Source organism: Verticillium dahliae, genomic scaffold (assembly GCF_000150675.1).
Source record: "Verticillium dahliae VdLs.17 supercont1.18 genomic scaffold, whole genome shotgun sequence".
In the NCBI taxonomy this organism is placed as follows: Eukaryota; Fungi; Ascomycota; class Sordariomycetes; order Glomerellales; family Plectosphaerellaceae; genus Verticillium; species Verticillium dahliae.
In genome coordinates, this window is record NW_009276923.1 from 667017 (window position 1) to 687931 (window position 20915).

At 56.4% G+C, this 20915-nt stretch overlaps 4 protein-coding genes across 4 annotated transcripts; 1 reads left to right on the plus strand and 3 right to left on the minus strand.

Annotated features, from left to right (window-relative positions):
• Nucleotides 1-1170: 1170 nt before the first annotated feature.
• VDAG_08003 (uncharacterized protein) lies at nucleotides 1171-1986 on the minus strand (the record flags this gene model as incomplete). The annotated part of the gene is made up of 2 exons (XM_009652769.1): nucleotides 1171-1430; nucleotides 1803-1986. The coding sequence occupies 2 exons, from the start codon at nucleotides 1984-1986 to the stop codon at nucleotides 1171-1173; spliced, it is 444 nt and encodes a 147-aa protein (XP_009651064.1).
• Nucleotides 1987-8077: 6091 nt separating this feature from the next.
• Nucleotides 8078-11682, plus strand: VDAG_08004 (transcriptional activator xlnR; the record flags this gene model as incomplete). Its single annotated transcript, XM_009652770.1, has 3 exons — nucleotides 8078-9049; nucleotides 9106-11474; nucleotides 11539-11682. Exons 1-3 carry the CDS (start codon nucleotides 8704-8706, stop codon nucleotides 11680-11682), a joined length of 2859 nt encoding a protein of 952 aa, XP_009651065.1. The 5' UTR covers nucleotides 8078-8703.
• A 952-nt stretch (nucleotides 11683-12634) lies between these two features.
• On the minus strand, nucleotides 12635-15421 carry VDAG_08005 (nitrogen assimilation transcription factor nit-4; the record flags this gene model as incomplete). The annotated part of the gene is made up of 2 exons (XM_009652771.1): nucleotides 12635-13784; nucleotides 13836-15421. 2 exons carry the CDS (start codon nucleotides 15419-15421, stop codon nucleotides 12635-12637), a joined length of 2736 nt encoding a protein of 911 aa, XP_009651066.1.
• A 1906-nt stretch (nucleotides 15422-17327) lies between these two features.
• Nucleotides 17328-19915, minus strand: VDAG_08006 (RING finger protein; the record flags this gene model as incomplete). Its single annotated transcript, XM_009652772.1, has 4 exons — nucleotides 17328-17710; nucleotides 18129-19180; nucleotides 19260-19780; nucleotides 19832-19915. 4 exons carry the CDS (start codon nucleotides 19913-19915, stop codon nucleotides 17328-17330), a joined length of 2040 nt encoding a protein of 679 aa, XP_009651067.1.
• Between the last annotated feature and the right edge of the window lie 1000 nt (nucleotides 19916-20915).

Genomic DNA, 20915 nt, shown 5'->3' on the forward strand with positions numbered 1-20915 from the left:
GAGCTTTGCGGGTAGAACCCATTTTCAAGACCTGAGGGAACCGTGAGACCAGCAGGGACTGCCTGGTAATTGATCCCAGAAGTCAGGTGGAGAGATCGCGGGCAGTGAAGAAGTAGTTGTAATGAAGGCAGTTGGACCAGAGTTTAAGGAAGGGCACCGATTGTTTACCCCTAGGAAGTAACAGTTGATGCCTTCACTACTCGTAAGACTCCATTGCCATATATATGCAAATGTGTATTGTTTGTTGTAGATGCGTACTGTTCCGTGTGGGTAGGGAATTTGTTCGTACGCAGAAGAGAAGGTGATTCATTGTTAAATCGCCCCTACTAGAATATTGTCTTATCGAACAATGGGAAACTGTTCGTTGAGCGTTTAAACCAAAGAACCATGGCTATTATGATATCAAAATGTGCTCCCAAAAAACGAGTCTGCATCCCAGTAGTGATGAGTGCCCACGATCATCCGAGGCAAGATAGAGGCAAGCATTCCGTCAAGAACATGTTCAAGTTCTTCGTTCGACCTGTCATGTTCAAGTTCTTCGTTCGACCTGTCACCAGCGACACTGCTCGTCCAGCGAACAGGATGCGGTCTCCCTCCTAGGACCCTATACGAACATCATGCACCCAAAAACACCCCTCAACAGCACGGAACGGATACCGCGTCACTAACAAAAGAACAATGCAAAGGATCGGTCCACCTTTGTGGCCCAATATCAAGTGCAGCCGTCACTCAGGCATAGGGTTACAGCACGAAGGCTCCAGTTGGACGGTCAGCTCCACGCTCCTGCGCCGAGACACGGCAGCCCTGCCGCACCCCGCGCGCCCACCAGGAACTCCAAGCAGCCAAAAGGAACAGCCACCGTGCACCAGCGCACGTCGTGCTATGGTTGATGTAACATCCCCTGAGCGATCGAATAAGGGATCTGCTTCCGCTGGATAGTGCTCGACAGGCAATTGGCGTCCATCAAACGACTTTGCCTCAGCTGATCGCCGCTGTTGGGAGATGCACATCCAGATTGATCCCCCCTCCCCGCGGGGTCGCGGAGCGACGATATGCAGAGCCGTGTTGCCCCTGGCGCAAGGGGGTCATCTATTTTTTTTTTATCTCTCCGAATGGGGAGGCTCCCGAAATGGGAATGGTCCTGCTCGTCTGTCACCTGAATTTTCTTCGTTAGACGTAGCACGCAACCGAGGACGTCACGACGTGATTCCCTGATCGGCGCGAGATGGGCATGGTGACCATGACCGGCCCAGCGGAGCCGGGCACAGAGCCGTAACAAGAAGGACCATGAGAGCCTTGACAATGGGCGACAGTCTCGATAGTTTGGATCGACAGTCCGGGCCAAGGCGCACGACTCATCCAGAACGCTTCGTTGCTAGTTAGCTCGGCGAACATGGATGGTACCCTCGGCACATGGCTGGCAGGGGATGCTTCACTCACCGACACGAGCAGGGACGCTTAGAAAAACAACTTCAGGAAATGGATCGACAAAGCCTCGCGCCCTCAGTCTCGCGCCCTCAGTCTCGCACCGAACAGCATCTCAGCCTCGAGACTGGCGGCCTTCTATTCTGCCCAGGAGGCGTTGGGTCCAAACGCCGGCGTCATCGAGTCGATGTGCTTGACAGAATCTTCTCGATGATACTTGCACGCCTCTCGACAATCGGTCCCCTGATCAGGGAGGCGAGGCGGGTCATCAGACCCCAGCAGGCATCGCCCGAAAGCAACGGCGCGCGGGGATAAATGCCCCGGCTAAATTCGAGTCTCAGGCCTTGCGAAGTGGGCTCGCGTGTCTGGGCACCCACCCTGGCCGTCTAGCTGGACCTGGAACAGGCATGTGAGTGAGCCTCGAATGAACCGAATGTTGCCTTGAATCTGTAAATGACTTCGGCAAGCTACAAGAGCACGCTGGTCCATCTGGTAGCGCCGGAGGAGAGTGTTTATTTTGGCATAGCCAGAGACAAGCCTGATGAGGGGCGCCGGCGCCATTGTGTAGCAATATTGATGAGCAGTCATCAGCCAGCCTGGACTGTTTCAACGCTCGCCTCGATTTCCAGGCCTGCGTGCCAGCTTTGATCCGTCCCCAGTACCAGGGAATGCATACTTGGCTTAAATGGTACATTGAACTGATTTTGATGCCTCGAGCTGGTTTGCATGAGTTGATGAGCGTGCCCGACAGCTAGATAAAGCATTGATGTTGCCAAAACTCAGCTCGGTGGTCGAACTTGGCTGGTGAAGAGAGTGGATCTGGGGTCTGACCTGCAACGCCTTCGCCTTTAAATCGAACGATGAATGTGCTAGTCAACAAAGGAGGACGCGGGATTGCTTGATTCCCCCTTTCGAATTTCCCGTTGTCACAGAGGAGTTTGTATAGCGCGGTGTACTTCGTAAGTCTCGGTGTAGAGATCGAATGGAGCCTCTAACAGAGATGAATGGACAGATCCATGTTTCCCAAAACGTCGACGAGCATCATGCACCACTGTGCCCCGGCTAGGACCCTTCGCCTTGGAAGGCTATGAGCTGAGCCCATCTCAACTGAGGCAAGATGAGATGGGTACTTCACTAGGATTTATCCGGCACGTGGCTAATATATTGACTGCTCCAAGCCCGGTCGGGTGTTCCACGTCGCCGGTACACCCCATGAAGTGCTGGTGGCAATCCAAAGACTTTTGGTAAAGCCCTGTAGTCTGTGAAATGCGCCTGTGGCAGGAGCAAGAACAACTTTTATCCCTTCCGCACCAGGTGGCACCGCCGGATGTGTGTGAACACCTCAATCCTTTATGTGTCTGACTAGATGCCCTTTCTTTGGTGCAGCCTTGGGTGGTTAGTAGGCGTCGCTACCGGATCAGGGGCTTGTCTGGGCGAGGCACACCGGAAAAGAGTAGAGTCGTTGCCTGCGTCGTATCAGTACACTTTTGACTCAAGAGACTCGCGAACAGGATACTGAACCTTCGGGCGAGGTGTGGATGCTTGTCGTGTGTCGCACTGCATTGTTGCCACCCTGCTTTGCCCAATCCATAGTCAAAGCTAGCTACATATTATTTGGGACGTCGTAGGAGACCTGATGATCAATTCGTACCCCGAGACAAGGAGTTAGGAATAGGAAGGATGAGCCATCCCTTTCCAATCCATATGTCAACCACAGCGCAGAATACCAGTGGCGAGAAGTAGGTGGGAGGACGGAACTTTCTGGCCGAGACCCAAAGGGGATGTGTTACACATATTGGCCTCGTACCATGTTTGTGATGGTAGCTTTGCGGTACGACCATGACGCACGTTGCGCGTCTACGAGGTTAATCGTGTACAGGGAGGGAGCGGCTGCACCTTTCCCAAGTATTTGAGCATCACACCTGCAGCGCTAGAGGACCCTGTTAGGGCGGCTAGCGACTTGACTGTGAAAGACAGAACCGCATGGGGTTGGAATCTGGGGAAGCTTGTGTGCTGGGGAAATCTCATCGGGCTGCACATGCTCATCGTCCCGTGCCGTCTGGAGTAGACGCGTGGAACGGGAGGCAAATACGACTGATAGACGGTATGTAACTTGTTGAATGACGCTTCCTTGAGAACTAGTTGCCTTTACGATCTTCCGAGGCATCAATGTGGTTAGGCGACGTATCTGAGGCGGATATCACGACATAGACGCTGTTGACGTGCGTTCTGTGTAGTCAAAAACCATCTAGATCCAGGAATGAGACGCAAACCCTCTGCAAGATGGTGCTGTGGAAACGGGGAGAGTTGTATATCATTACAATGTGAGTGTGGTCTGCTGTCACGCATCTTTGACCCAGACTGTGCACGGAGACACTCCAGCACTGAGTCTTCATCTGTGGCTGATGGATGGTGACGGAGGTTGGATGCACGAATAGGAGGCTGGCCCGAGCTGATGCCGCTAACCCTCGTGGGATTTCGGACCGACGGCCGCTGACGGGCGCGGTGCCGCCTGCGTCACCGGTCAAAGCATGGTTGGACGACCAATCCAGGGGTGGAGCTGGTCTACACAGTCATCCTGGTGCCTATGTTCTTGTACTTTGCTGGCTGGCGCCTCAAACGTCATGTTCGATTACGAAATGCTGAGTGGGAATGCCTAGTAAGGGCACGGAGCGTACAGCCACCTGCGAGGGATCCAGGGGACGTTCGACAGCGACGCATCATGAGCTGGACCAGAATCAGGAGCTACGGGCGCTGAAGCGGCACGGAGGGGGGAGTGGCCATCGGTTGATTGGCAAAGGTGGTCTCGTACTGCGTGTCTGTCAGGCAGCCTTTCCATGACCCTCTCAACAATCAAACCCTGAGTATCGACGCCCTCAGGGTTGGGTGATGCCCCCATGGTTGAGGGAATTCCGAGTTATTAGAACCGCAGTGTGCGAGGTTTTGGAAGGCGTCGCTGAAGATGTTCTGGCCTGAAGCCTCCAGACTTTGAATTGAGTGGTGATTGGGGTCGCATCTGGTTGCCCCGTCGAAATGAGGGGATTGCATTGGCGGCGCGTGAAGTCTGCATGTTGGCCTGTTGTCTAATGTGTGGTGGTGCGGAGGACTGGAGCCGTGGAGCTCTGGGAGCTTGCCAGGACGCATGATGAGTGGCCGAGAACGCCAGAAAGGTCGCAGCCGGATTGTAGCGAGATGTGGAGGGAGATGGCATGCGATGCGGGCGAATGAAGTGGCGAGTACGCTGCGGTCCAAGGGAAGACTGGTTGGGGCCTTTGGAACAGTACCTCTGGGTACAGGGCATCGCAGACAGGGAGTGAGCCCAGCACCCTCCATGCTGATCACTTGGTTAACTCGAAATGTTGCAGCGACTGGAAACCTAGCTCTCACCTGGCCTGCCTGACCTGACCGACACGAGCGACTCAACACCTGCACGAGGGACGTCTCTTGCAACGAGACAGAGGTGTTTCCCTTCTTTGCTTGCTCGGCGGCTTTCTTTCTCCATGGATGTGAATGGGCTTGTCGGATACAGGCCAATCAACGCAAGTTCCTGCAGACGGGGTCGATCCCTTTGGCCCGGCCAAGCGTGTGAATGATGTGGCGTGGGTGGCCTTCCCAAGTCAATTTCCTGATGCTGGAAAGTTTGGTTCTGACAAGTCCTTCGTTTCGGGCAAAGTTCTCCTTACGGCGAGCGGGATCCTGGTGATGCATGGAGGATGTCGACAAGCAAAGCTGCCTAGGTAGTCCTTGACTTGTGGTGTAGCAAATCAATGGCACAATCTTACGAAAACAAATCAGTCTACCCAAGGTATCTACTTACCTTAGGTACCTACCTAGGTGCCTGCCTTAGGTACCTAGGTAGGTAGGCAGGTAATATGGAAGGCAGGAAAGGCAGGCAGTTGCGAGGCGCCAGGCTCCAAAGAAAGGGCAGTCGGGAGGCGACATGGAGGAGGTGCTGCCGTACTGTGCGCGTACTTGCTGTCTGTGTGTGGTGCTGTGAGCTGGGTTGTGCCTTCCTCCATTTGACGCAAAAGCACGAGATGGCACGGGGCAGGACCACTTGAGGAAGGCAGCACCAGGGCATGTACCCAGGCGACGCTTTCCTGCCGGCGACGCTTTCCTGCCAGTGATTCATCCCATTGTCATGGCACTCCCCACCATTGGGCCCTTGTCTCCTCGGGAAGGCGACCAAGCTGCCCACATGATGATGCGTGACTCTGGCACTACACCGCTACCATCTGCCTCCTCCACCAGACAAGGTCTCGCGACTTGACGACTCCAATAGAACTGGACGACAAACGAGGCTTCCAGCACCGACCGTACCACACAGTGAGGAAACACTGGCATCTGAGGTCAAAAAGGTACGGGCACCACCACACCGACCTGATCACACACGGCACACGGGACTCGGCGCGACGTCTTTTCGGTCTTCGCAACCATCTCCCGTCTACGCCGTGTCCCTACCTCAAGTGGCGCCCCAGGCGTCCTACATGTATACGTAGGCGTTTACCAGAGACGAATGGAAATGGTCACCAAGGCCACCAAGCATGTTGGACTGCTGCCAAAGCGTGGCAGGCATCTTTTGACATACCGTGGCTCCCGTCCGTCCCAGGCTTGCTCCATCGGCTGGTATCGCGAAGTACCGAAGCCAATCTGGCTCCTGAGCGCCCACCACCCCTCGCTAGCACGGCACAGGGGGCAAGGGCCGGGGTCTTGGAGTACCGCTGGATGCACGCCAGGCACTGTGGTGCGCCCAAGCGAACACTGACAGGCTCGATGAGACACAGCAACCACCACCAGCATCGATCAGAATTGGGGTAATGTCTCGCACTTCTACTTCTCCGCGTCTACGCCTTGCTTCTTCTGTCATTTGCACCTGCGTCACACATGGCCTCGACATGGGCACCAACAGGATCAGGAGCATGATGCGAACCGACAGCAGCGCCACCTTGGGGAGCCCACGTTGTGCCATTCCCACGCCTTTGGCCGGTCTCGGTCTGTCGATGCCAATGACTTCTAGCGTCAACAGACCTTGGGTCCGTTTGTCTGGCCGTCGTGTGAGAAACAATTCCACCAGTCGATGACAAGCCGCTAGCAGCCACCAACTAACTCCCCTGACCACGGAGCACGCCCTGACCCCCCTCTCTGCCACTCATCAGCAGCTGGGCCTGCACTCGGGCGCCCGTCGGCCCTTGGAAGGGGAGAGTACCTTCGGTTTCTCACAGGTGGACAGGGACGGCTGTCGCACTGTGGTTGGCGAGTTGTTTCTCTTCGGTGTCTGTCGCCGACGAGAATCATTGACCATGGCCGAGGCTACGCTCGTGCCATGGACGACGAGCCCCACCTGCCTCTCACTAAGATACCTTCAAGTAAGGTTCGTGGCCGGTTGTCTTACGACCGAGGGCTAGGTAGAGGTGGTCGTGAACGAGCTCGCCGAATCGGTGTAGCAACAGCCGGGTTGGCACAGTCCAGGCAGTGCCAGTCCGCCGAAAAGCTTCAAGTAAGCATCTCCTCAAGGATGGAGTCGACAGAACGACTCATGGGTGGAGACCCCAGACTTTCACGTCGGTCAGGTCAGGACATGCTACCGATGCCCGCGCCGGCGCCAACCGTCCGCTGCCCAACCCAAGCACCCAAGGCACCCCATCAGTCCCATGCTGGATTGCATACAACTCGGCCTGTCCCTCGGTCCATCAACCACACGCTACCAACCCCGAGCATCAATGGGTTGAAGCATGCGGGCAGCATGCTGGTGACTGTCCAAACCAGCCTCTGGTGCCAGGCACCATCAGCATGCCTCGATCCCGCTTCTGCACCCCAGCCGGCCCTTCTGGTCCAGCCCATGGCCATCCTGAGTTGTTCGTTGCGTTAGACAGTTCTCAGCCACTGCAATGTACATGTACTGCAACGTCTCTGCTTAACCCCACACCACACCCACACACGGCGCCAGTCGCCCGTTTTTCCCTTCCATCTCTTGGTTCGCTCGTCTGGTCTCGACCGTGTGTCCAAGACCCCTGTTCCCCTCATTGCAACCCTGGAAAAGCCTGGCTCTGTCGCTCGCTATCCTCTTGCGTACAAGCGGCTTCCATCCTACCCCAAGGGGGAGAAGAGGAGAAATCAGACGATCCTGGCCCTGTCGCCTGTGCCACCTCTCGGCTTCGAGAACCAGCCGGGGGACATCATCCGCTAACAAAAATTATCACTCCAGCACATACATCTTCTTCATTCTTGTTACTCAACCGTCCCTACTCCTTCCGGCGGCCAGCGGTGATGTCTTTTGCTAGACGTACCTTGCTTTCCAGTTTTGCCTGCTCACTTGTTCAACGCTGCAACAGCCAACAGTGTATTGTCGTAAGAAGCTTGGCTTCGCGAGCCCTTTCTTGCATCATCGACTCATCTTAACAACCTGTATCAAGCAAAGACCCCCCCTCCCACCCGCCTGAACCGATCTCCCTGAGCCGCGTTCTGGCTAGCTTGAACCCTGTCCCTGTCCTGATACAAGCCGACCTCGACTTTGTTATTTCTAAATCACCACCAATTGCCAGTCTCCAGGTGGCACAACAGCGAGACCGAGGTGTTGGGCTGTCTCTTAACACTACTGTGGCATTTCTCGGACGTGGCTTCCGCCATCGCTCATCCACTTGCTCTCCTCCGTGACGCACATCTTCTTACCACCCAACTTCGACGTTGAGGACGACGGCAAGTGGACTTCACTCTCTTGGTCAAGTTTGTGTTAGGTCTGGTCGGGAGCTTGACCCATCTCCCACTTGTCCCTGTCATTTCATCCACCCACACACACCGTCAACCCCACCATCTTTCTCACGCGTACGTACTTATGGACGGTACATGGTTGCGTTCCCGTTCGCCACAGATCACACCTCGGCGTCTTGTTGACACGACCCCTGCTCCTTTGATCCTACCCATCTACCTAGTATCTGCATGCTCTCCGCCATCTTCTCCGTCTCTTCCCCACACCTCAGCATCTTGACCCCTGCTTTACTTGCTAACCAGCACCTCTTTAGCTCTGGCCCGAACTCAAGGTGGATCAAACTTGCCTGGTCTCCCACTGCCATTTCCAACATATAGACGTCGTCTCCCTCACAGCTGCCAAGGCATCTTTTGGTCCCGACTCCCTTCCGAGGACTCATTTGACCGGAGCACCCCATCTCAGCGTCGACATCGACACACAAAAATCCCACGCCCCATAATCCTGACGTAACGACAGGACGTTACCAGTACCCGCAGCCACCGTGGGTCTGCAATCCTGAGACGGGATTCACAATGTTGTCCAACCCGTTGCATCGATTTTCGCCCTACCACGCTGCGCTTCCGGCTTCTACTCTCTTCTCTAACGGGCATGCGCCCGCCAACCACCCCCATCCCAGCGGCATGAACGAGATGTCCCAGGGTTACGCCCTTCAGCAACAACTCCAGCATGCTGCAGTCCACAATCCCCACCTCGCGCGAAATGCCCCTCAGCAAAAACATCGGCAACATCCATACGGTCCAGCAACCAGGACTTCAACTGGTTCAGGCCCTATCAGGAGGAGGATCAGTCGGGCATGCGACCAATGTAACCAATTGAGGACCAAATGCGACGGGCAACATCCTTGTGCTCATTGTATAGGTAAGTTGGAAGCCAACGATCGTAAGCAGCAACATATTGCTGACCCAAGGCATCAGAATTCGGCCTGGGCTGCGAATACGTTCGCGAAAGGAAGAAGCGCGGTAAGGCGTCCAGGAAAGACCTAGCCCAAGCAGCGGCAGCGGCAGCACAGGCGGCCAACGGATCCAATGGAAAATCAGATACAGACGAGAATGGAGAGTCTTCTGAACACAATGGCGAATCTGCCCCTCGAAGGGTTTCTATGAATGGTTCGAGTTCCCACTCTGGCATCAAGGTGGATGATTTGAGCGAAGACGCAACGCGGCAGAGCCAGCGAACGGCATCCCTGGACACTTTGGACGACATGAACGCACACCAACACAGCATGGCTCAGCACCAAGTCTTAGAGAGGGAACATCTTGGTAGCCCAACTGCTCTGGACATGAATAGCTACGGAGCCGGCATGCACCATGGATATGAAAGGCAAGCATTGGGAGCCCAGATGCTAAACGGTCCGGCACATGGGCCGTATGGGCCCAGCCAGGGCAATATGCCGGCATATACCGAGCTACCGTACGGCATGCAAGGTCAGAGCCCGGCAGCCTACCCTACGAATCCTCACTTCCGAATCGGCAACAGCCCGATGGGCGCGTATCCCATGGGCAACGAGCCAACCTCACCCGGATGGATAAACATGTCCTCACCTACGGCACAATATCCATCCCATATCCCTCAACACAGTTATGTACACGGCACTCAAAACCTACGTTATCCAGTATTGGAGCCTCTCATCCCTCACCTCAACAACATCGTTCCCATACCATTGGCCTGCGACCTGATTGATCTCTACTTCGCCTCATCATCATCTGCGCAGATGCACCCCATGTCGCCCTACGTCCTAGGTTACGTCTTCCGGAAGCGATCGTTCCTCCATCCTACGAAACCAAGACTGTGCCAGCCGGCTCTGCTAGCAAGCATGCTTTGGGTTGCCGCCCAAACTAGCGACGCTCCATTTTTGACGAGCATCCCTTCGGCGAGGGGCAAAATCTGCCAGAGGCTCCTTGAACTGACTGTCAGTCTTCTCAAACCACTGATCCATACGCCCACGGGAGAGCCCTCGCCAGCAACAAGTCCAGTCATCGATGGCGTTGCACTTGGAGGGCTTGGGGTTGCGCTTCCCGGCACTATGAGCCTCGATGCTCTGACCGGAGAGTCAGGCGCGTTTGGGGCTGCTGGCAAGCTGGACGATGTCATCACCTACATCCACTTGGCTACTGTGGTGTCTGCAAGCGAGTACAAGGGAGCGAGCCTACGCTGGTGGAACGCAGCGTGGTCTCTAGCACGCGAGCTTAAGCTTGGTCGCGAGCTCCCCCCTTCCATGAGACCCATGGGGCCTGTTGACGGAGATGACGGGGATGTCGGAGCTTCCAACGGCATGAATGGTGGTACCAGCACGCCGGGTTCCATTACCGAAGAGGAACGAGAGGAGCGCCGACGGATCTGGTGGCTTGCCTATATTGTCGATCGGCATCTGGCTCTTTGTTACAACCGCCCCCTCTTCCTCTTGGACCTTGAGTGCTCCGGGCTCTTCCAGCCGATGGACGACATGGCCTATCAGAACGGGGATTTTGAGAGCTACATGAGCAACACGACGGATCCCAACCTCGCCGGTGAAGGGCTTCATCAGCAATCTATGCGAATCCGCGGACCTCACTTTGAATGTACGGGACATAGTATCTTTGGATACTTCCTCCCTCTCATGACTATACTTGGTGAGATAGTCGACTTGCATCATGCGCGAAACCACCCGCGCTTTGGTGTAGGTTTTCGCATGGCTCGAGACTGGGATGAGCAGGCTCTGGAGATCACGCGCCACCTCGAGGCTTACGAGCATAGTTTGAAGCGTTTCGAGCAGCAGTATCTGCGTCGCATGCACCCCGAAGGCGAAGGTCTAGCGCCCAACGGCGATCAGGCGTCTGCACTGGATGCCCCTGACCACACCGGCGCTGCAGATATTGGTACTCCCTCGGTTCACTCAGTGCACACAAACTCGTCAAATCGAATGACAGAGTCGGATATCCAGACCAAGATCGTCATGGCGTATGGCACGCATGTCATGCATGTACTGCATATTCTTCTCGCCGGAAAGTGGGATCCTATCAATCTAATTGACGACAACGATCTATGGATTTCAAGCCAGGGCTTCATCACAGCCACAGGGCACGCCGTCTCGGCAGCCGAAGCCATCAGCCACATTCTCGAGTTCGACCCAGGCCTAGAGTTCATGCCTTTCTTTTTCGGCATCTACTTGCTGCAGGGCTCTTTTTTGCTGCTCCTGATTGCAGACAAGCTGCAGTTAGAAGCCAGCCCGAGTGTGGTGAAAGCTTGCGAAACCATCGTCCGGGCGCACGAAGCTTGCGTGGTGACACTTAATACGGAATATCAGGTTCGTAGCACTCCCATCGTACACTACTTCAAATCATACACACATGATGCTAACCACCTCGCAGCGCAACTTCAGCAAGGTGATGCGGAGTGCTCTGGCACAGGTCCGTGGTCGGGTGCCCGAAGACCTAGGCGAACAGCACCAGCGCCGACGTGAGCTGCTGGCTTTGTACCGCTGGACTGGCGACGGCACTGGTCTTGCCCTATGATGGCAGCACAGGGGACCGATCTGTACGATGACGAATATTTTGGATTTCTGCGAATAGCGCACTTTGATTTGGTTTGGGAAAGGGGCGCAAATGCTGGAGTAGGAACTGGGGCGGGCGTGATATACCAGTCGCAGACGGGGTCCGACACATGAAACGGGGAAGGCATATAAAACATGGCAACACAAAGAAGACAAAAGACGGACCAGCTGCGGGCCTGGGAATGGGAACGGAACAAGGGCAAGAGACACGAGACATGAAGAATACCCAACGCTGAAAACCTTGCCAGCGCATTGGTGGGGCAAAACCTCAGAGCTCTGTCGCGAGAAGCGGCTGCTCTGGTTGTTAGTGAGACTCGGGCATCATGGCGTGGAAAGAGGACGGCATTGGCTTGGGTGATGCGTGTAGTGAGTTCACAAACTGTACATGGTCGTTTGAAAGATTTCAGCTGGGAGACGGGTGTCGAGTAGGCGATTATAATAACATCTTTCAACTCTGCCGTGCGCGCCTTTGCACTTCCTGTGAATGGATGGATGAGTCTGCATCTGATGCTAGATCTTACAACCACACATGGATAGATGCCTTCGGTCCAGGGGTTTCAACATATAGACACTGAGCCGTGATTAATCATCCGCTCTCAAGAAGCTAAAAGGGCAGCATAGAGGCGACATCTCGACTGTACGTAACAGCTCTTGGTTAAATGCATGAAAATCAAGTCATGAATACAGATAACGTAGATAAGGTAGGTGACTAGATCGCGACCTTGAAGAGTACATCGTTAACTATCCAAGGACCAGGCGTGAGTGACAGTAGCAGCTATCATGTCCGCTCAATCGAATACAAAAAACGCCCAATCATGATCAAACGCGGCAGGCAGAGTGACCAGCCAGACTGGGAGCATACAGGGCTCCCCATGAAGATACATCAGTCCCCTTTCCTTTCAAACTGCAAACATTTAGTCCAGGCCCGGCGGCAACCAACCGGGGTTGTCCCGCAGCGAACTCAGCGCCTCGAAGCCGATACGCTCCTCTGAGCCGTTTCGAGGCGGACCGTCGTTCGCCTGCGGCCCATTGGCGCGATATTGTCTGCCGCTGCTGCCGGGAGTGCCGCCCTGGAACATGAACATGTTTTGCGGGCTCTGTTCTGCGGACATGCCCGCCATGCCCCAAGCCTCGAAGTTCTGGTGCCACTTGGCGCCGTCGTTGAGGAACCAGTCTTGGTCGAGCTCTTGGAAGACCTGGGGGCTGGGCGGTAGCGGTCGTGGGGGCATCGGTCGTTGATGTCTTTGCTGCTGTTGCTGCTGTGCTTGTTGTTGCTGTTGCTGCTGCTGCTGTGCTTGCTGCTGCTGTGCTTGCTGCTGCTGCTGCTGCTGCTGCTGCTGCTGTTGTTGTTGCTTTTGAGGGCGGTGGTAGGTGGGAATGGGCTGTGCCGACGGCCACGAGGTGAGGGGGACCTGTGGATTCGAGGTCGGTGTTGATGTGAGAGAAGCAAGGTCAAGCGAGGGGCTAGCGAGAGGGAAGTTCCCGGTCTGCGCTGAGATGTCGCCTGGTATGCGTGGTTGAATAAACTGGTCGACGGGACTGTAGCCCTGGGTGGTTTGAGGAGCAGGCGATGGCACATGCTCGTTGGAGCCCGCCGGAGAAACGCCGGTGCCATGGTTCGAGAAAGGGCTCGGGACGTCACTCGTGTTGAAGGTACCATACTTTTCGTCTGTGCGACGAAGGGTCACGGAGGCCTCATCAGGAAGCTCAACGTTCCATTTCCGACCGAGAACACTGATGATGCCAAGAGTGCGGCGCGCACATGGCCAATCTTCGGCGATCTCCTCGAGGTGCTTGACACCATGCGTGATGTCACGTCGAGCTGTCTTCTCGGGTAGGTTGAGCATGTGAATGGTGCATGCGCTGTGCACCATGTAGACAGCAATATTGCAAATCTGGCGCAGATTCCAAGTCTTCTTGTAGAGGCGCATGAGCTTGGATATGGCACCGGCATTAGCGGTACAGATCCGCCGCGGTGAGACATGGGATGGTAGCGGCGAGGCCGCAGGGGTATACTTGAGGAAGGGGCGGAACAGATGGATGTACTGTAGGTGGAAGAACATGCTGCAAAGTGTTAATTCTCAGTAATATTGCAGGAAGCCTGGGGAGACGTACTGCATGAGGATGGCGTTGGGCAGTTGGCCATCCTTGGGTTCAAGTTCTCGAGGAAGCTCTTTGCGCCAGTCCTCGAGTCGGCGGTGCAGTTCACTCAGCTTTTTCAACTCGACAGCCTTGCCACTGGAACGTCCAATGTGGTTCGGATGGTAGAAAAAGAGGAGCAGATCACTGCTGATCTCACAGAGCTTCGCGAGTTGTAGACCTATGGCCCTCGTTCGTGATGGCTGCTGGATTGTGCGATCGAAGCCGGCATCGGAATACGCCGACCATAGTTCCGCGTCCTCCCCAGGGAAAACGTCATACTTGGGTACGTTGTATGAGTTTTTGGGAATCTGTGGCAGTCGGCCAAGGTAATTGGACCAGCACTTGTCGAACAAGAAACATCCCCAAAAGGTAATACGCCTGGCGTCGATGGCGTGCTCTCCCAAGTTTTCTCTGTCGGCTGAGATGCCACCGTCATCAAAATTGAGACCGATGTCCTGCGCCATGCGGAAAGCCATGCCTGAGTAGACCCACCCTTTGGCCTCACGACCACAACCAGCCTCACGAACGGACATGAGCGCCAGGGCCTGGACCGTCGTCAATCTGGGCTTCTCGTATTCATCATTTTCGATGATGAGCCGTTTGGCTTCTGCAAAGAAGTGATCTCCTTTGGACCGACCATCTTCTGGCGTGGCGCCCGGGACGCTTGTGAAGTGGCAGCCGAGTGCGAGCATGGCATTGACGAGCAAGGGCGAGCAGTACGCTGTGCCTTTGGTAGGTAGAGCGTAGCGACCTTTGACAAAGTCGCGGTAGAAGAGGGTTTTGGACAAGGTGGCGAAGTAGGGATAGTGCCAGTTGAAGTACATATTCATGAGGTGGGCGACAAGTTCCTTGTCCTTGGTGACGGTGGTCCAACTGACGACGGGGTCCTCGTTGACAGCGAGTTGACTGGCCGCAGGCTGTTCGACGCGGTCATCCATGGGGTCGCCGAGATAGATAAGATGAGATGTGCCTCCGATGAACCGCACAGCGCCGTTCTCGAGGCGGAGCTCGCCCATCTTGCGGGCCAGCTCACGCTCCCCCTCAATGGGTTGGTTGGTCGTGTACTCATCCTCAAAGGTCTCTTCGAAACCTTGGTCGTCCTCCTGCGAGTTGTCTTCGTGTTTGATAATCTGCTCGGCCACCGTGTCGAGGCTGTCGCACGTCCGGATCCGTTTGACAATGTCGGGCACCTCGTCCTCGGCGGCATTCAAGATGGCTTCGATGAGGATCTGCAGAGTGGACGTGCGAGCCTTCATGCTATCGATCTTCTCACGATACACGCCCTTGCGCCGGTGGTCCGAGTTGGGATCGTAAACGCACTCAGTGCCGTACACGCTGGCACAGGCAGCACAGCTGGGTAGAGCGCCGTCACATTTGGATTTCCTCCGGCGACACGCAATGCAGGCGGTGCTCACGCATCTCCGTTTCTGAGCGGCCGAGTCGGCACCGCGGCGGGGCTTCTTCTTGTTTGCCGGAGGGGCAGGCACCGCTGTGGAGTGGCCGTTGGCGGAGCTCAGAGCAGCGGCAGGCTGGCGGATGGTAACCTGAGGGTCGTCCATGGCGGAGACGCAGATTCACCAGCTATCGTGTCTCAGGGGGCCGCTCGTCCGTCCTCCGTCGGTCAGTCAGTCAGTCAGTCAGTCAGTCAATCAATCAGGCAGTCACTCGCTCACTCGCTCACTCGCTCACAAGAGTGAGCTGGAGATGCCGGAGATGCGAGAACCAGGTGGCGGGTGTGTCGTTGAACAGTGGCTCGGCTTAGGAAGGGGGAGGGGCAAGCAGCAGGCTGATGGGTAGCGGCAGGACGCGGATGAGAGCGGGATAACCAAGGGCCTGACTTGAGGCTTGACTGCCGACCCGGGCGACTGGGCCAGTATGGTGAGGCGATACACAACGGGGGCAGGTCGTGGAGGGTGGATGAGATAACGAGAGGTTGCGCGATTGGAGGAGTCGCAACGACGGTAGACTGATAAGGGAGGTCGCCTGCAGGGAGCCGCAGTCGAGCGGGCGTCGTTGGTGGTCAAGACGGGCTGCGATGAGACTGGTATCTTGCATTTGCTAGTAGGCGCGGGTGACTGGTCATTGCACACTCCGGTCAGGGGCGCAACATGGCTGGCGGGGTGGTTGAAGGCTGAATCGGGACGGGGACGTGGACGTGGACGTGGATGAGGTTGAGTGACAGGCGGCGGATCAGAGGCAGTGGCAGCCCCGCCTCGTGAGATCTGCGAGGAGGAGGCAGGGAGGGCGATGGATGATCTTGATCTGGGGTACCTCTAGGGGACGCAGGCTGCAGATGGGGAGGGTATCGTTGGGGACCCGGGGCGGGACGGGCAGTCAATTGTCCTTGTCGGGGATCGCGAGAAGACGATGATTTTGATGACAGCAGTGGCGAGCGATGCCGCAGCGGCTATGCGAAAAATGTGAAGGCGCGAATTGAGCGCAAGGGCTTTTGGTTGCAACAGTGGTCGTGACTGGCCGGGCCTTGGCGTGTGGAGGAGGTCAGGCCGATGTTCGTTAGCCCAGGGCGTCCGTCAGTCAATAAAGGTGACAGGTTCTGCAGGGATGCGCCCAGGCTGCGGCTGATGAGAAATGGGGACGCTACGAGTAGTCGATCGCCAGAAGTCTGTCTTTGTCGGATGGAGCTGACTCTGAGTCTGGTCAACTAAGGTACTGGATGCCGCAGACCAAGCTGTGGCGGCAGGCAAATGGTTGATAAGCAGCTGAATGTGTTGCTGGTTGGTAGGTGAGGTGAGGTGAGGTGAGGTGAGGTAGGGTGCCTTGGGTTCCTCTTCTTCCGATGGTGGTTGTATGACTCTGGGTACCTACCTAGGTGGGTAAGGTAGGTGATTAGTGAGAAGGCAGGTAGTCCCCCCGAGGACCGGCGCAAGCAGGGCAGGAACGGCCGGAACACGAAACCAAAGGGACAGACAAGCGGGCACAGGCAGGCACGGAGGCAGGCACGCAGGCAGGCAGACAGGCAAAAGCAGACAAAGGCAGGAGCGAGCGAGGGCGGCCAGGCATTAAGCAGCATCCGGAGCCAGCAAGGGCGTGAGCGAGGCAAGAGCTGGGGGCAGCTAGAGGCAGGCACTGGCCACTCCTGAGGCAAGTATTAGGTAAGAGAAGTGCCAAGTGGGGAAAGGCCCGAACATTTGCTCAAACACCATTGCCCCTCTCAGTCTGGCGCTCGGCGACTCCATTCCCGCCATCGCAGGGCCAAAGGGCCCATCGCATGCTCGTCGGCCACTGCAGGCCACACCACGGACAGCGTGGGACACGGCAAAGCAGTTAGCCAGTCAGTACTGGGCGTCCACTTTTTTGGCTTCTTCATTGGACGCGGCAGGCAAATTTGGTTCACTCGACCATCTTGGCAATGACTTCATCCGCCCAATGTCAGAGCAATGGCGGCGCGGTTTGCAGGGTCAGTCTAAGCAGCGTGGATCAACACGGCAGCAGCCAATATCCAGTCTACAGGGGAGGGAGGAAGGAAGGAAGAATGGCGCTCGACCTCTTCTCATCAGCAGCCGGTGGGGGAACCCTCCATTGACGGGGCCAGTGAGCACACCTCGCCACGGAATGGCGTTGTCTCGTTGCAGCGGCACATGTCCACCCACGCTGATGCCATGCTTGCCATGCTTTGTTGTGCTGTCGCTCCGCGGAGCGATCGGGTGCGCCCCACTCGATGCCCTTTTCCAAGCCTACGGCGACATGCTTGATTTGGTGGGGGAAACCGCGGGGTCCTGGCACAGACCGTTTAGCAGACCCCACCACATCTTGGTAGCATTTCACCTTGGCCACTCTCTCTCCGACCTGGCTCACCACCAGATCTGCCAATACATCTCGTCCTGGTCCTGATATTTGTTTCTCGCATAATGCACTAGTCGATCTACCATACCTACCCGCCGCCGGGAGGGGTTGGCTAGCTACAGGCGAGGACTTCCTCTCGCCTGCCGTGTCGGTCACACGATGTCCACCCCCCAGTTCCGCGCAACTAGCTTCTCAGCAGTCCACATCGTAGACGTCCTTCCCTGCCCTCCTTCCTGTACACGCGGAGACGTGAAGGAAACAAGGGGTAGAATTCGAAGATCCGTTCTCCACTGCCCCGTATCGTTCATCCACCTCCCCCTCAAATTGTATGCTGCCGAGAGGATTGGACATGGCCAAGAAGTATGTACAGCCAGTGCCAGTCCCTCACACATCTCCGGGCAACCGACTAGGTTACCCGTTCTTTCACCGTCCATTCTTCAACGTCCAGTTACCGAGATTCACCATCCGGGGGCGGCCCGTCACTCGGACCAGACCTGGACAGGCGATTCCTCAGCCAACTAAGCGGACCACCCTGTGATTGAGTCTGGTTCTGTGCTTGGCCTGTCCCTGCCTGCTGGTGTCCCCGATTCCAGCTGCTCGGTGTTGGGCTTCGTTGCCTAGTGCGAGAGCCCGTGTTCGTTGCTGGTGGAGACATCGAGTGCCGCCTCTGAGACGACTGTCGAGACGAAGACTGTGAGTCGTACGGTCTCGGTGGGAAGATGTCATATCCCCGAGGGCTGCGGGAGCTGCCCTCGCCCCTCGTGTTGCCCGCTGGCCCATTCTGTGGTAACTGGAAGGACCAGTGGAATTGCCGTGTATGTACAGGCCGCGTCGACGGGTGAGGCGGTTGCGGCGGAGCAGCATAGCCCCAGCCGCCTGTGCTGTTGGGGGGAGGAGCGCCATCGCCGTGGGGACTTGGCATGCCGAATCCGAAAAACGGGGGAGGTTGTCCACCACCGGGTGGCGCTGAGTTCGATGGTCCGGGTGCCGGTCTGCCGCTCCCCTCCCCTCCATCACCTTGCTGACCACCGCTCGCGCTTTCGGTCCTCTCCTCAATCGGTGTTCGACAAATGGGACAAGTGTTGTGCTCCTTGAGCCACATCACAACGCACGTGTCATGGAACCAGTGCTTGCAAGGCAGGTATACCACTTCCTCACCCTTCTTCAGCTCATCGATGCAAATGGTACACTCGGCCATGCCTTCGGGGCCCAGCATCTCGTCATCCACTGCCTTGCGTTGCAATTTGCCGATGGCGTCCTCTGAGGCTGGCGGCGCGGCGTTTGACTGCGGATTCGTCTCCATCATGTTGGAAATGATCCGGTCGAGAGCTTCTTGCGTGTAGACCGCATCGCCAAATTGACCATTTCCTGGTGCCAACATATTCAAGATTTGATGCAGACTCGCAGCAAGGTTCTGGGCACCGGCGGCGCGGGGCCGTGGGCCTTGTCCGGGCATGTCTTCACCATGCGGCTGTTGTGGTGGACCGGCGCCGGTGAGAATGTTGCTGAAGACTCTGGATTCATCATCAGACCAAGGTTCCGCACCATCTCGTAACGAGCTCATGATGTGAGTCTGGGGAAAGCTGGACTTACGACTGAAAATCATCATGACCCTGCCCCTGCGCCTGGTCTTCGGACGGGCGTCCAAATGCTCGAGCCCGACCACCGCCTTGAACATGGATCGGTCCGGTAGCGATTGTGAAGCTTGTGAAACCGTTCCCTCGCCTAGTAGTGAACGTCCGCACGTTTCCAGAACCGCCAAACGGACTGCTGCCGAATGGTTGGGGAGGCCTTTGCGGGTGATCATGGTCAAAGTCTGGCCCGCCTTGTGCTCCGTGTCCAAATGTGCTCAGAAGCTCGAGGAAGCGGCCTATCACCTGGTCCCCGTTGGCGGGATCAGGCGGCTGGCGCCCGCCTTGTTCATCTCCGTGAGGATTACCCCACGTGGATCGATGAATATTAAATCCATGGGGGCCTTGGTGCAAGTGTTCCTCAATATCAGCTTCGTCGGGGTCGGAGTCGGAGTCTGCCCTGCGGGGCCCACGGGGACCGTCGCCGGAGGAGAGAGGCGATGGGGCATCGTGGAAGTCGCGAGGGTCGTTCTCTAGGGAAATCTATAGAGTTTGTCAACATATATGGTCACCCGACGCTGTATTGGGGCGAACGAACGATTTCTGTTGCTTCGCTTTCGCACCGCGGGCACACGAGTCCATGAAGCGTATCCTTTTCCCATTCGTGTTCGCAAGCATGGCAGTAGACGACTTCGCGATTTATGCCGGCTCCTCTATCGCCTTGAGCCCTACTCCCATCTCGGAGGCTCATGTTGGCCTCTTCTTGATTGCGCTGGTAGGCAGCGAGAGCTGTCAGACCAAGGCCGGCAAGAAGGCCAGCAGTTCGAAGTGCTCGGAACGCCAGAATGATGAAGCTCGAAAGCGTATCGAGCGTATGTGTCGGAAAGAGTCTGGCTCAATCCACAGGGGCCGTGAGGGTTGGATCGAGCAGATATTGAGCGCCGGAGTCAAGAGTTCGTGAAGCCGAATCGGCTGGAAGTATGACGCTGAAACAGAGGACTGGCTTGTGCTAGCGAAGTAAAGGTATGACTAGGTCGGAAGGCGCCTGGACTAATCGATTTGCAGGCTTTGGTCGTCAGCAAGCCAAATGACGAGGCTGTGTGCTGTCACTGGTGCATCGAATGTAAATTGAGCCGTGGGGTATATCTGGCTGAATGTCAGTCCCCAGGATCAAGACAAGATCAAACAAGACTATTTGGCAAAGTGAGTCCTAATGAAGATCTCGTAATAGCGACCTAAGCGCCCTGTTTGTCCCGTAGAGATAAGGAGGGCATCGGCGAAAGCGACTGATGTTGCACGTACCCGGATTGGTGAATCATCCAACTTGCCACTTGAGGTTGCTCAGGTGGGCAGGTAGGTAGGTAGATAGGTACCCAAGGCAGGCAACCACGGCGCACTCGGTGTTGGAGCAGACGATGGACAAGCCTGACAGAATACTCGTTGAACGAAACGGTCGGTAGATGAGGAATAGGCCTCGTAGGTGGCATGCGCCGCAGGATGTCGTAGGAAGACGGAGGGTGTGTTCGATGGACAATCGCCGATGGTACCGGCGACCGTAGGAGCTCGTGGGCGCTCGCGTTGTACCCTTGTGCAATATGATGTGGCAGCGGGCGTCGAGTGGAGCAGGTTGAGCAAGTGACGTTGGGGTCAGTCAGGTCCTGGACTCAGCTGCGACACG